General features: G+C 36.2%; 1 protein-coding gene across 1 annotated transcript; it reads left to right on the top strand.

The window, feature by feature from the left end:
- The first annotated feature begins 6,637 nt into the window (after nucleotides 1–6,637).
- Nucleotides 6,638–8,738, top strand: LOC112038335 (uncharacterized). The gene is made up of 3 exons (XM_065770859.1): nucleotides 6,638–6,700; nucleotides 7,359–8,590; nucleotides 8,720–8,738. The coding sequence occupies exons 1-3, from the start codon at nucleotides 6,638–6,640 to the stop codon at nucleotides 8,736–8,738; spliced, it is 1,314 nt and encodes a 437-aa protein (XP_065626931.1).
- The last annotated feature ends 6,743 nt before the right edge of the window (nucleotides 8,739–15,481 follow it).

The raw sequence follows: 15,481 nt of genomic DNA, 5'->3' as shown, positions 1-15,481 counted from the left end.
GCCTTTCAAACATATCACAGCCTTTGTAACATTCAAACATCACAACTGAATAATGACAATAAAAAACCCAAGTGTTGAGGTAATCCAAGTGTTCATACAACAAGTGTCAGCAATAGTTACTAACTGCCATACAACAAATGTTCATACAACAAACTCAATCCTTTGTAACCCAAGTGTTCATACAACAAACTAACTGCCATGTTTAAGAGTCAGCAATATTACTTCCACCTCCACACCAGGCTCAATCGTAATAAAGGTAATTTGCTTAACAACATCTGGGGAGCTAAACAAGTCGATAACATGCTTGTGGATACAAAGTTCAAATCTATCCCAAGTGTTGGTACGTACAAACTAGAAATGAAAAGAATTCACAATAATATTCATACAAGGAAATGAACAACACAAAAACATCTTTCATAATAGATACATTTCTCACACACTTACCAAGTTCTTACAACTCCCCTTGTAATTGCCATAAATGCTCAATGAGGTCTGATTGGAGTTGAAAATGATTTTTATGGTCTCGAATACATTGATGGGTTTCAATGAACTCCGTAAATGTATTTGTATTCTCTCGTGACAGTTGTATAGTAGGATTGTCATCAATTTGCTCATAATCTAATTCCACCGCTTCATTTACATCTCGCTCATCCTCAACGATCATATTATGAAGAATTACACACGCTTTCATGATGTCTTGAAGCGTTTCACTATGGAAAAATCTTGCAGGTCCACGCACAATTGCAAATCTTGCTTGAAGCACTCCAAATGCACACTCTACATCCTTCCTATTCGCCTCTTAGGCTTTTGCAAATAATTTGTTTTTGTGTCCTTGTGGAGATGGAATTGTTTTAACGGATGTTGACCACTTCGGATATATGCCATCGACAAGGTAGTATCCCATTGTATACTCATGACCATTGATTGAGTAATTAACTGCAAGAGCACGTCCTTGTTCGAGCTCAGAAAATATAGGAGACCGTTCTAATACATTAATGTCATTATTTGACCCAGATAACCCAAAAAATGCATGCCATATCCAAAGATCAAATGATGCTACTGCTTCCAAAACAATGGTTGGCTCACGAATGTGACCAAAGTACTGACCTTTCCATGCAACCTGACAATTTTTCCATTTCCAATGCATGCAATCAATGCTCCCTAGCATCCCTGGAAGTCCACGTCTTTCCCCATTGGCTAAAAGTCTAGCAATGTCTTCGTTGTTTGGGGACCTCAAGTATTCCTTGGAGAAAATATCAACCACCGCTTTAACAAATTTTTTCAGACTTTACATTGCAGTGGATTCTCCAATCCGCAAATACTCATCCATAAAATCAGCTGTAACTCCATACGCAAGCATCCTAAGTGCAGCTGTTATCTTTTGAAGAGAAGATAAACCCCATTTTTGTGCACTATCTCTTTTTTGGATAAAGTAAGATTCATATGCCTCTACCTTATGCTGAATACGGAGAAAAAGATTCTGACTCATCCGAAATCTCCTCCGAAATAAATTAGGAGGATACACTGGTGTGTCGGCAAAGTAGTCAAGATAAAGTCTTTTATGGCCTGCCAAACGATCACGTTCGATATACTGACGACGTTTACGTTGTACTCTTGAACCCTTAAGAACTCACCTTATTATCTCGTCCTCGTCCGAGTCGTCAAAAAGCAACTTTTTAAAAAGAGAGCGACCCATAGAGACAACCTTGAAGACAACAGTGTTAGGAAATTATCAACTATTATTGAACAGGAAATTATCTCACTTAAATAGCTTAAAACGTACTTAAAACAGCCCCATAACAGATTTTGACAAATTCTGCCACTAAAACAGACATAAAACAGCCACATAGACAAACTTCAAGAAAAATTACACACACTTAAATAGCTTAAAACATACTTAAAATAGCCCCATAATAGATTTTGACAGATTCTTATTATGAGCTTAAGGTTTTATATAGGTTGGTGTTCTTGCTTTATTACTGTTTTATACTTTATTTGAAGAATAAACATGAAGAATACAATCACAAAACCATGGCAAGCGAAGTCAATTAATAGTCTAGTGCCCTGTTTTATAGGTAGTAAGTTGACATTGAGAAAACACTAGTGCATATAATGCCTCCTCTGGGACAGTGGCACAAAACAAGCAGGAATGCATGGACTCATTCCAAGGAAACAACTAAAACTGTTCAAAGTCATTTTATACATGGACCACTGTGCGCTCATATGCAATAGTACGATCGTAATAATTTAATAAGAAATGACATATCACCTATTCCTTCCTTTCTTGTATACCGAAAAGAGGAATAAGAAGTAATTTCTATATGAGTATGTTCAATAGGCCACAACTAATTAATGCTATTAATGCAACTAATGGTAACTGAAAGAAGAAAAGGCACATGACACGGCTAAGAGATTGTTGCAGCTGAACAATTAAATTGAAGGAAACCACAAAGGACCAACTAGATTCAATGGAAATGTCCAATATTAAATCTCTAATAATATTAACAAGCTCCCTTGCTCTACAAGAGCATTCTAATGAAAATAATCCAATGAATCTGCCAAAATAGCCCCACCTCCCTTTTCTTTAGTTGTCACCAAGTCTAAAGGCAACATCCATGTGTCATCTAATGAGTCCACAGATCTCTAACAAACACTTCTTCCTCCATTGCATAAGGACTTATGAATATGTAATAATTAATGCTCACTTTTAGTATCTAGCATTAGTACTACAATATAAAAAATAACAATTCACCTATGTCATGTACCACTTTTGAAAACCAATTTGTGTGAATTGTGCTTGTTTTTTTAAACCAAAAAAAAAAGTGTGTGATTGATATAAGCTTATTTTGGTGAGATAAAAATAAATTGAGTGGGACAATATTAATTGTGCCTGGCACATCCTATTCATTATTTTTTGAAATGCTAATCTAGCATGCTTAACCCCCTATTTTACACCAGATTCTTATTGAATTAAGACTCAAGCTATGCAGGCAGGGTGGAGTTTTCCTCTATATCCACATGTCCACATCTACAGTAATAGAAAAGGTTGGTAAATGGGCTGCTAAACTAATACAAGACTTTGAAACTAGCCTAACATGTCATTGAGCAAAAGATTGTAACCAAAGAGAGCACTCCTGGATAAGTCCAGTGGCCCAAAAACAGAATGTCTTGCCTTATTAATGGTCAAAGTTAATACATAAGTGGACTTCTTAATTTATAACTCAAGTAGAAATTAGAAAGTGTTAGAAAGAAATTTGTTAGCAAACCCATGAGTTTATGTTCTCTACTAGTCTTTACTCATTTACCATAAGGAACATTTATTAATGGTCAAAGTTAACTTAACCCACACCACATAGCTAGCACATCCAACATTATTTACCTTCTGTGTCAGCTGGTGTGAAAGTGTGAAAGCCAAAAAACAGATGAATTCCCCTTCCCTTTCAAACAGCCACACCCAAAAAAAAATTAAGTGGTACATGACATAGTGCTTTTAATCTCACCAAACAGCCACACAAACAGCAGTAAAACAGCCACACAAACAGCTAGCAAACTTAACTATCATAAACAGCCAAAGAAACACCCTTAGAAAATACATAAGTTTTTCATATAAACAAAAATGATGTGATTACATAAGTGGCACAACCTACTGCCAATTGATCAAGTTGGAACAATACATCACCTATATGTTCCAAACCTATGCTTAAAATAAGCCACTACCAAAATAAGGCTATTTACAAAATGGCATCTACATATGCCAAACCCAACCCCAAAATAATTTACTACCAAAATAAGGTTACAACAAGACATCTACATGTTCCTTGGGTCAACTCCAACTTGTCTTGCAAGGATTTGATCCTTGAGATTTTCAAAATAACGTCTTTCTTTGTCATTCATGCCACTTGTATCCATGGTCATTATTCTTCCCTCCTCCTTAATAGTTTTAAGACAAAGCTTTTCCGCTTTGATGTGAAGAGCCTCTTGGTCTTGTTCATGTGATGCCTGAATATACTGCAATTTTTTTGCCAAATAATTATCGAAACCCTTATCACCATCTGCCCTCTTTCGCTTAGCCTTTTTGGCTTTTCTACCAATTGGTCTTTCTAGTACCACTGTGTCATCATCATTACTATCAACTTGATCAATTGAACTTGGAGTTTGAGGGAGCCTTTTTGATCTTTCCTTAGGCATACTCCACTTTGGTTGGTTCTTCAACGCAACCCAACAATATTCATAAACAAAAGCTTGTTTTTTGCCGTGTTGAGGATTTGGTGTAGATTTATATAGTTCCTTTGCCTCTTTCAACTAAAGTTTTTAAAAAATAATAATAATAATTAGAGTCTTGAAACTATAAAGGAAATTAATATTGTAACACCATTGCAATATAATTTATACATTGTCCTCGTCAGTTCCACCACTGCTATTTCGGGCTTCAACTTTAGCCATGAACCCAGCAAACCTACTCGTCTCCCTATTAATATTTCCCCATTGACTTGATAGGGAGGTACTAGAACGTGTGGTTCTGTAAGTATAGTTTTTGCAAAATGATTCCCAAATTTTCGTCCAAAATTTGTCACCCTTTTGTTCAGTACCATGCACAGCATCCATGCCAATTTTAAGCCATGCAGAGATGAGGAGGAGGTCCTCATCTACACTAAAGTTGCCACCACGTTTAGAGGTGACAATTTCAACTTCTGGTAAAGAATGGATGGGCACTGAAGGATTTTAAGACCCACTTAAAAATGGCTCCACAAAATCAGAATCCGCTTGTAAGAAATTACCATATTGTTCATAGTCTTCTTGCCTAGCCATCCCTTTTAAATAGGGAACTTAAAACAATTAGTGTATGAAGTCAATTAGCGTATGAAGTCAATTCTTATTTGTATCTTTACAATCAGTATAAGCTAATCATAATATTTTGGTGGCAACTTCTCACATATAGCAACATTCTACAATATATGTTGACAACTCCTAATCAAAACAATATATGTAACGCACGACAATCCAATGATTCAAAAACACCTGGAGAAACTGAATTAGATTGATCACAAAAGGGCTCAAGACTAGATCCTAAGGTGTTGAAACTAAAAATTAAGAGATTATGCAGAAAAATACAAGTTTAGCAACTTCTATGGAGAATCCTCATATCATCAACAAAATTTACTCCCTTGAACCTCTTTTGTAAACAATAAAACACAAATAAATATGGCCACTTATTAGGACACTTGTTAGCAAAAGCCATAATAAATACCAATGACTTGACCAAATATTCAAACACAACTAACAGGACTTAGGAATTGGAAAATACACTTTGGAAAGCAAAAAGACACACTAAAAGCAATAGAATTCAAAATTATCTATAGCCATAACCTCCTCTTGAAAACTCCAAATTGCACACTATTTGATACTTGAAAACTACAAATATAAAATTTTCCATGACTTGCTAGTTAATTCTTTCAGGATCATTTCAGAATAAATTTTGAAAATGACCCCAAAAAATTAAGTGAGGTTCTGCTAAGACTTCACTAATTTGATGTTCAATTGTCACTAAGTTATTTGTTATTCATGAGACCTTCCGGGGTCTAAAGAATTAGCAATTGACCACTGTGCATAATGCCTTCATTATTTTTTGCATAATTTAGTAGCTCATGAAGGATTTATATTTCATGCCTCATCTTGTTTTAGTTCAGAGTTCAAACATATCTGTAAGGTCATCACCATATTTCCCCTTAAAATCCTCACTAGGACTTTACTATACATCGTAAGTACTTCACAATTCAATTGTCAGGCTACTGAAACCGCCTATGCATATTTAATATTTTCATCTCATTCAATAGGAGAATATCTATGGAAGTTAGCACATATTTTGGCTCTATAATATGACTCCAACTTACGAATGTTAAATGGCCCTATCAACATCAAGTGCATTACTTGGATGACAAGAACATTGCAATTTACTCTATATTAGTTTGGACCCTTGATACATATGCATTCGTAACCACAGCAATGTGGAAAAGTTAAAAGATTAGATAGATAGATAAGAGAAACAACATGTGTTGCTGACAAACTTGGTGATACATGGTACACACCCTTCTAAACAAAAAGAATAAATAATAAAAATGAAAGCATAAAACACCATAGAGCAACTAGATATCGTAATTATAAAACTAATTGAGCTGTTGAATGATTTGTGAGGAAAAAAAATGCTTATCAAAGAACGGTTATAGAGGGGTACAGAAACAAAGAGAAAAGAGAGAAGGGAGAGAAATAGATAGAGAGAGATACTTACTAATAATTGAAGAACTGAGCAAACTTTTTGAAGATGCTAAATCAACAACAAAAACTCTGCAAACATCAACAACAATTATTTTATCAAAACCCAAACACAAACACAAGCTGAAACCCTCTTTTTATTGCAGAGAGAGAAAAGAAACACAAACACAAAACTCTAATACATTGATCAAAACCCACCTTTCAGTCAGCACCAAAACTGACGGAGCTAAATCCCCTAACACCGACGGAGCTTCATTTTTGCAAAATCTGAACCAAACCCAAAAACCCTTGAGAATGGGTGAGGGTGAATCGGTTGAGATGGGTGAGGGTGAATCGGTGAATGGGTGAGGTGAGGTTGAATCGGTGAATGGGTGAAGGTGAAGCTTCAGCGATGGAGATGGGTGAGGATGAATGGGTGAGGGTGAATCGGGTGAGAAATTTCGGAGATGGAGATGGGTGAGAAATTTCGGCGATGGTGATGAAGTCTGAAATTTCGAAGATGGTGATGAAGTGAGAAATTTCGGAGATGAGAGACCAAATGGAGAAACAGAGAGGGAATAGAGTGAGAAGTCCCCGCGCATAATGTAGTGATGAGAGAGAAGTTTCGGGGGGAAAACATGAATAAAATATATTATTTCTGATACAATAGTTGCTACAGTGCAATAGTCCCAGAGGAGGCATTATATGCACCCGTGTTTTCTCAATGTCAACTTACTACCTATAAAACAGGGCACTAGACTATTAATTGACTTCGCTTGCCATGGTTTTGTGATTGTATTCTTCATGTTTATTCTTCAAATAAAGTATAAAACAGTAATAAAGCAAGAACACCAACCTATATAAAACCTTAAGCTCATAATAAGAATCTGTCAAAATCTGTTATGGAGCTGTTTTAAGTATGTTTTAAGCTATTTAAGTGTGTGTAATTTTTCTTGAAGTTTGTCTATGTGGCTGTTTTATGTCTGTTTTAGTGGCAGAATTTGTCAAAATCTGTTATGGGGCTGTTTTAAGTACGTTTTAAGCTATTTAAGTGAGATAATTTCTTGTTCAATAATAGTTGATAATTTCCTAACACTGTTGTCTTTAAGGTTGTCTCTATGGGTCGCTCTCTTTTTAAAAAGTTGCTTTTTGACGACTCGGACGAGGATGAGATAATGAGGCGAGTTCTTAAGGGTTCAAGAGTACAACGTAAACGTCGTCAGTATATCGAACGTGATCGCTTGGCAGGCCATAAAAGACTTTATCTCGACTACTTTGCCGACACACCAATGTATCCTCCTAATTTATTTCGGAGGAGATTTCAGATGAGTCAGAATCTTTTTCTCCGTATTCAGCATAAGGTAGAGGCATATGAATCTTACTTTATGCAAAAAAGAGATAGTGCACAAAAATGGGGTTTATCTTCTCTTCAAAAGATAACAACTGCACTTAGGATGCTTGCGTATGGAGTTACAGCTGATTTTATGGATGAGTATTTGCAGATTGGAGAATTCACTGCAATGAAAAGTCTAAAAAAATTTGTTAAAGCGGTGGTTGATATTTTCTCCAAGGAATACTTGAGGTCCCCAAACAACGAAGACATTGCTAGACTTTTAGCCAATGGGGAAAGACGTGGATTTCCAAGGATGCTAGGGAGCATTGATTGCATGCATTGGAAATGGAAAAATTGTCCGGTTGCATGGAAAGGTCAGTACTCTGGTCACATTCGTGAGCCAACCATTGTTTTGGAAGCAATAGCATCATTTGATCTTTGGATATGGCATGCATTTTTTGGGTTACCTAGGTCAAATAATGACATTAATGTATTAGAACGGTCTCTTATATTTTCTGAGCTTGAACAAAGACGTGCTCTTGCAGTTAATTACTCAATCAATGGTCATGAGTATACAATGGGATACTACCTTGCCGATGACATATATCTAAAGTGGTCAACATTCGTTAAAACAATTCCATCTCCACAAGGACACAAAAACAAATTATTTGCAAAAGCCCAAGAGGCGAATAAGAAGGATGTAGAGCGTGCATTTGGGGTGCTTCAAGCAAGATTTGCAATTGTGCGTGGACCTGCAAGATTTTTCCATAGTGAAACGCTTCAAGACATCATGAAAGTGTGTGTAATTCTTCATAATATGATCGTTAAGGATGAGCGAGATGTAAATAAAGCGGTGGAATTAGATTATGAGCAAATTGATGACAATCCTACTATACAACTGTCACGAGAGAACACAAATACATTTACGGAGTTCATTGAAACCCATCAATGTATTCGAGACCATAAAAATCATTTTCAACTCCAATCAGACCTCATTGAGCATTTATGGTAATTACAAAGGGAGTTGTAGGAACTTGGTAAGTGTTTGAGAAATGTATCTATTATGAAAGATGTTTTTGTGTTGTTCATTTCCTTGTATGAATATTATTGTGAATTCTTTTCATTTCTGGTTTGTAGGTACCAACACTTGGGATAGATTTGAACTTTGTATCCACAAGCATGTTATTGACCTGTTTAGCTCCCTAGATGTTGTTAAGTAGATTACCTCCATTACGATTGAGCCTGGTGTGGAGGTGGAAGTAACTATTGCTGACTCTTAAACATGGCAGTTAGTTTGTTGTATGAACACTTGGGTTACAAAGGATTGAGTTTGTTGTATGAACATTTGTTGTATGGCAGTTTGTAACTATTGCTGATACTTGTTGTATGAACACTTGGATTACCTCAACACTTGGGTTTTTTATTGTCATTATTCAGTTGTGATGTTTGAATGTTACAAAGGCTGTGATATGTTTGAAAGGCTGTTAAAGAGAAGAGGGGTTTTTTATTTGTCTTATGTTTGAATGTTTGAATGTTACAAAGGCTATGAATGTTACAAAGGCTGTGAATGTTATTGTCATTATTCAAATGAGAAAAGTTGGGCTATTGATGCTAAAGTGAGAAGGGATTGATTTGGTGTTGCTGGGTTTTCAGGTTTGATATTGAATAATGACAAAAGTTGGGCTATTGATGCTAAAGTGGGAAGGGATTGATTGGGTGTTGCTAGGTTTTCGGGTTTGATATTTTGATTGGGATGCATATGTGTTGGATATTTGGATGAATTATATAAGTTTTGTTGTGAATTATATCAGTGTGAAACTATTGTTGCGGAACCCAGCAATAACATAGGTAGTGATTTGGGGCACATTCTGTAGGGAGTTCTTTTTGTGTGTGAGAGCTTTGAAAGCTGTATTTTTAAACATCTGAGTAGAGATTTTAATGCTGTTGCGCATGAGCTAGCTCAGTTTGCGCGTAGAACTGGGACTTCTTGCATGTGGAACGGGGATACCCCATCTGTGGTGTCTAGGCTAGTTCAAAATGATCTGTTGGCGTTGGTATAGCTTCTGTTGTATTTGTTGATTGCTGTGGCCTTTGTCTCTTGTTGTATTCCTTGTTGGCTTTTATGTTATAAAGTTTCCACTTCAAAATGAAAAAAAAAAAAAAACTTTTTTTTTTTTTTTTGAACCTAGCAAAATGTGACCGTTGGAAATCATAGGTAAGCTGAAAAAATTGAAAAAAAGTGACAATTAAGAAAGAAATAATAAAAAAAGATTAAAAATAATATTTTAATAAAAATAGAGTTTTGGGATGCTGGAAGTATTGTAAAATGGTATGGTATAATGATAAAGTGTGGTTTGGAATGGTAAAATAGAGTAGCATTAGCATTTTCCAATGCTAATGCTCTTAGGATGGTTCTTTTCAAGGATAAATAAATGGGACAAAATATATTAGAACTTTAAATGTGATTTGAATTAGGTTTTTTTTTTTTTTTTTTGCTGAGAATTTATTTACTTATTTGCTGAAAGTTTTTCATTTTATTTTATAGAAGATCGTTAAAAGTTGGAAAAACTGTATTTCTACCTCTATCTAGACTAGATGATGTGAAACTATACAAAGTTGTGCATAAGCAACTAAAGCTAACAAGTTGAAAAATAAATTGTAATAGTTATAGTTTAGTCAAGGTATGTTACCTATAATTGCGTAACTTTTACTAAAAATATATTTAACTAAAAGAGTTTTTGTGTTTGAGAGATGCTACGTCTACAATATTTTTACAACAAATTACAAGTAGTTAGTTGTTATTGGTTCAAATTTGAAATTAACATTAAGATTACTTTTTTGCCTCAACAATAACAACCGGTAATAATCTGCCACTTAGGATTTGTTGAAAAAATGTTGTAGACATATCATTCCTTTTTTTTGTTTACTTTTGATAATAGAAATGTAGTGGTATACTGCATGAAAAAAACATTTAACATGCTAATAAAATGTTTATAGGGGCCTTTTTTGTGTTATGCTTTGGGCTAGGTTGCCTCCTGCGGTGATGGGCCCAGGTATTCTGAGTAGGAGAGTTGAGACCAGCCCAACTACAACTCACTCTGAGCCGGCTTGTGCACAAACTTGGCCTCGTCTACCAAGAGAGTGCTTATAGCAGGCAGAGTTGTTTTAAATAAGTCACGGCAGATGGGAAATAACTAAGTAATCTCTCTTTTTATGACAATCACAGTAATGACAATGGCTTTACAAAAAGAAGTGAAAGATTAAATGACAATATGAATTAATCAAATAAATAATATCAAGTTAAGTTTGAGTCCGTAGTGGCAAAGACCAAAGAAGAATAACGCTTCCTCTCAATGAAACTAATCTCCCAGGAAAATATCATATCGTGGGGATTAATGACTTTGAGGGAATTAGACCTAAATGATTAGTGCCTAAAGGAATCACTATTGTTCAATCGTCTTCAAGAAAGTGGGATTTTGAGGGGGAGAGAAAGGAACCGATCTATTAGTGCATGCCCATTACACTTTTTCTCTTTGTTTTCTGTTTTCTCTCTTATCTTTTCTTATTTCTTTTCTTTTTCTTTTATTTTCCTTTTACTTCATGATACCTCTATTTTTTGATCCTCTTTGCAGGGCACGACAAGGGTCCTTTTATAAGGTCTATCGTGACCGGATTTTACCACTTTACCCCCTTAACCGTCTTTGTCTGGTCTGAGTGTACTTGCTGACCACCCAGAGGCTCATCTGTGTTTCACTTACCCTTGCTAGACAAAGGCAGGTTTGTGTTGTTTGTTAGTCTGTCGTGGCATCCTTTCCTGCCATGGCGTAAATGCTTTTTCTCTCTCTCCATGGCATGCACTCAACAGTTCCGCCCTCAACATTGCCTCTTTTAGGGGTCTGTCATCCCAGCAGGACGTACCTCCTAAAAGGGCTTGGGCAGGAATCGCAAAATAGATCTTTTCCCCTCTCCCCACCACCAAACCACACCCCCCTTACCTCTTACCTCAGACCCATGGCCCCACCACATCCCATATTGGCTGGGTACAAGCTGGTGGTGCCTGGACCTTGTGCGTGCCTTCCTGTTATGTATATTCAAAATCTACTTGCTGCTCATGCGTTTGCCGTGATCTGGAGCTTTTATTTGCACAACCTACCGCACTTCTTTGTTCTTTTACGTGGGCTGTTTACATAATTTACTGTTCCCTCTAGGGACGGGGCTTTACTTGATACTGGGCTTCTTATTTCTTTCAGCTTACTTCTTAATTATCCTAGCTTTCTACCACATTACTTGGCATTTCTTGCCGCGGCAATTTGCTCATGTTGGGCCTCTTTTCAGGCCTGTCATTCCATTCTTTCCCCTAGTGGCTTAATATGGCCACTGGTGTTCTTACTTATGGGCTCCAGTGTCCCTTTCGTTTTCCGTTGGGCCTGCGGGCCATTTACTTCCTTTGGACTTCCTCGGCCTACTCATTAACTCTGCATTCCCATGGGCTTTTACTAACTTGATTGGGTTTCTCCAGTCCAATTTCCTTATTCTCATCCTTGGGGTTTATGGGCTTGCCATCAACCCCTACTTTCTTTGTTTGCATTGCCTTAGACCTACCGCGGCCCATTCTCACTTTTTCATACCATATACTGCCCATGAGTGCCATTTCTCTCTTTCCGGGCCCATTTGCTTCCTCAAAGACTCATTTGTTTATGTTATGGGCCTGTGATCCATTATTCCTACCGCTTAAGTTTAATGGTTTTATTCTATATTTGTCACCTCTATTTGCTGCCTGCATGGCTAAGTTGGGCCTATTTTACAAAAATGACCATCAACAATATTTAATATTGCATGATTGTAGTATGATTTTAGTTTTTTTAGACGGTTAGCATGATTATAGTGGTACTATTACAAATAAATCAATTCAATTGAGATTGAAATTCTTTAAAAAATATATCATTTTTTTTTTTTTTTTTTGCAAATAAGCATTCAACGATAGTTCCATCATTGGGATATTGGAAGAAACTAATAACTCTCCAGTTTAAATTATCTCCTTAAACCATAAAATGTTTTAAGTTAACCCTACTATAAGAGCATTCACAACAAATGTTGTAAACGAGATGAAATGTTATTTTTATAGCTCCAAACACAAAGACCTAGCTCCATCAATAATGCTATATCTTAAAAAATTTGGCAGCTAGCTACAGTGAGCTGTTAATACTTAATAGTAACAGCTCATTGTAGCTAAATGTTATAAATTTTTTATTTGATTTTATTCTTCATTCTCCTCTCTCTCTCCTCTCCCCTCTCCCCTCTTCCCCACAACCCATTCGGCTAAACCCATTCTCTGCACTCTCTCTATCTCACTTCTCCTCCATCACCTCTATCCTCTCACACGATGGCTCAAGGTTGCTCATCCTAGTCTCTCTTCTAGTCACCGTGGTGGTCTGTACTCATTGGTGGTTGTCCTTGGTTCGTGCCTAGGCTATTGGTATGGGTTTGTGTCAGATTGTTGTGGTGATGGTGGTGGTTGTTGATTTTGAGAGTGAATTTTGTGGATTGGTGGTGGTGGTTTATTTTAGGTGTAGGTCTTGTGGATTGGTGGTTGTGGTGGTGGTGGTGGTTGATTTTTGGAGTGAGTTTCGTGGATTGGCGGTGGTGCCTTGGTGGTACTTGATTTGGGGGTGGGTCTTTTGGATTGGTGGTTGTAGTTGTGGTGGTGGTTGATTTTGGGTGAGGGTCTTGTGGATTTTTGGTTGTGGTGGTGGTAATTGATTTTAGGTGTGGGTATTGTGGATTGGTGGTTGTAGTGGCGATGGTGGTTGATAATGGTTGTGGGTTTGGCTATGGCGATCTCTGGGTTTGGCGGTGGCAGTGGGTTATGGTTGTGACGGTGGGTTGTGGTTGTGATGGTAGGTTGTATTGTGGCTGGTGGTGATAGGTTGTGGGTTTTTTTTTTTTTGTTCTTCTTCTTCTTGCGGTGGGTGGTGAGTTATGGATGTGGTTGGTGGTGGAGGTGCAGTGGCTAGTGGTAATGAGTTGTGGTTGGTTGTTGTAGATTTTGTGGTGATGTTTTTTTATTATTTTAATGGGTTGTTTATATTATTTTAAATGAAGTGCTAAAAAAATAGAACTTGTGATGTTGGATGTATTTTATAGTGAAGTGGTAAAATAGATAAAGTGGCCTTTTGAGATGCTAAAAGCTACAAAATTTAGAACCTTTGATACAAATGCTCTAAGGTGCTAGTTGTTATTAATATAATGATATGAAGTCATCCAATTCCCTACAAAATATTGGTCTCGCCATTTTCTTGCTCAAACCAAACTGATCTACTCTCTCATTTTTAAACTACAAAATCTTCAGTTTGACACTATATATTTCTCCAATTAGGGAGGCCCTCCTCTTAACTATAACACAGTAAATTCGACTATGCTTATACGCCCTAACCCTCTTCTTGAATATAAACACAGAAAAAATGATAATTATTTTCCCAATAAGGGAGAACATCTTGTCCTCTCATTTCTAAAGCATGAATTCTATTCGACCTTCGAAGGCATCGTATCACTTCAGTTTCTTGTAGTCCATAACTCTCACACACTCTCTTGTCAAATTTCTTTATTTCCAGTAAGGGTGACTCAACTAATAGGCCATTTAGACAATAAATTTTTGTTATGATTGGTGCAATTTCTAGGTTTAGTTTGCCAAAACTATTGGTTTGTTTGGGGCTTTTCGGCTGGGTTGGGTCGTTGCGTTTATTGATATGTTACTATGATTGAAACATGAACTGGGATCCTCTGTAGGAAAGCAGACTTAAAGCTTGTTTTATTCAAGGAAAAATAAATAAATAAAATAATGCATGTTTTGGATGCCGAAATAAAATTTTACTTAAATTTTTTTTTTTGAATTTTTCTATAAAGTAAATGTGCTTTGAATTAGGTTTTTTTTCCCTCAAAATTTATCTACTTATTTGCTGAAAACTTATTAGCTAAAAGTTGAATTAGGTTTTTTTCCTCAAACTTTATCGGCTTATTTGTTGAAAATTTATCTACTTATTAGCTAAAAGTTGGTAAAACTATATTTCTACCTAGATGATGTAAAACTTTACAAAGTTGTGCATAAGAAATTAAGTTGAAAAATAAACTATACTAGTTTAGGCATGGCATGTTAACTATGATTGTAGAATTTACTATACAAATATTAAAAACCTTCATAAAAATGTGGCCATATATTATATGAAAAATATTTAACAATGCAATAATATGGTCAATATTGCACAATTTTAGCATGATCATAGTGGTACTGCTACAAAGAAACCAATTCAATCGAGGCTAAAGTTGTTTACAAAAATATATCAAATTAATGGTTTTTTTTTTTTTTTTGCCTACAAAAAAAATTGATAGTACCACCATTGCAATATTGGAAAAAACTAATAACTCTTCAAAAAATGCCTCAAGGAAAACTCACTCTACAAAATGAGTTGAACCAACTCTGGTATAGGTGCTAGTTGATATTGATCAGCGATATGAACCTCCTACCCATCCAATTCCCTACCAAATATTTGCCCTATATATTCTTGCTCAAACCATATTGACTTGGCCTCTCAAAAACTTCTTGAACTACATAATGTTCAATTTGACACTGTTTATTAGTGTGACGTAGTTTATTTTCCCAATTAAGGAGGCCTTTCTATTGAACTACAACACAGTAAATTCAACTATGTTTATGTGCCCAGTGAGGGGTTTGAGCCTTTTCTTAAACATCAACACGACAAGATTGACAACACATATTTGCCCAACGAGAGAGAAGTTTTCCAGGTTGTATTGCTTACTCCTGGATTCAGCAGCAGATCGAAAGGTTGACTTCTTTAGAATCTTCGAATCTACGCTTATTTTCAACTCCCCAAAGCATTTCAT

The sequence above is a fragment of the Quercus suber genome, unplaced genomic scaffold (genome assembly GCF_002906115.3).
Source record: "Quercus suber isolate HL8 unplaced genomic scaffold, Cork oak 2.0 scaffold_37, whole genome shotgun sequence".
In the NCBI taxonomy this organism is placed as follows: domain Eukaryota; kingdom Viridiplantae; phylum Streptophyta; class Magnoliopsida; order Fagales; family Fagaceae; genus Quercus; species Quercus suber.
Note: the sequence above shows the minus strand (reverse complement) of the source record. Positions and strands in the feature narration are given on the sequence as shown.

What these genes read in the sequence shown, in the direction of transcription:
- LOC112038335 (XM_065770859.1), top strand. Translation starts at nt 6,638, where the DNA reads ATGGGTGAAGGTGAAGCTTCAGCGATGGAGATGGGTGAGGATGAATGG. An exon ending in AATGGGTGAGGGTGAATCGG is followed by an intron (nt 6,701 to 7,358) that starts GTGAGAAATTTC and finishes GTTGTCTTTAAG; the next exon opens with GTTGTCTCTATGGGTCGCTC.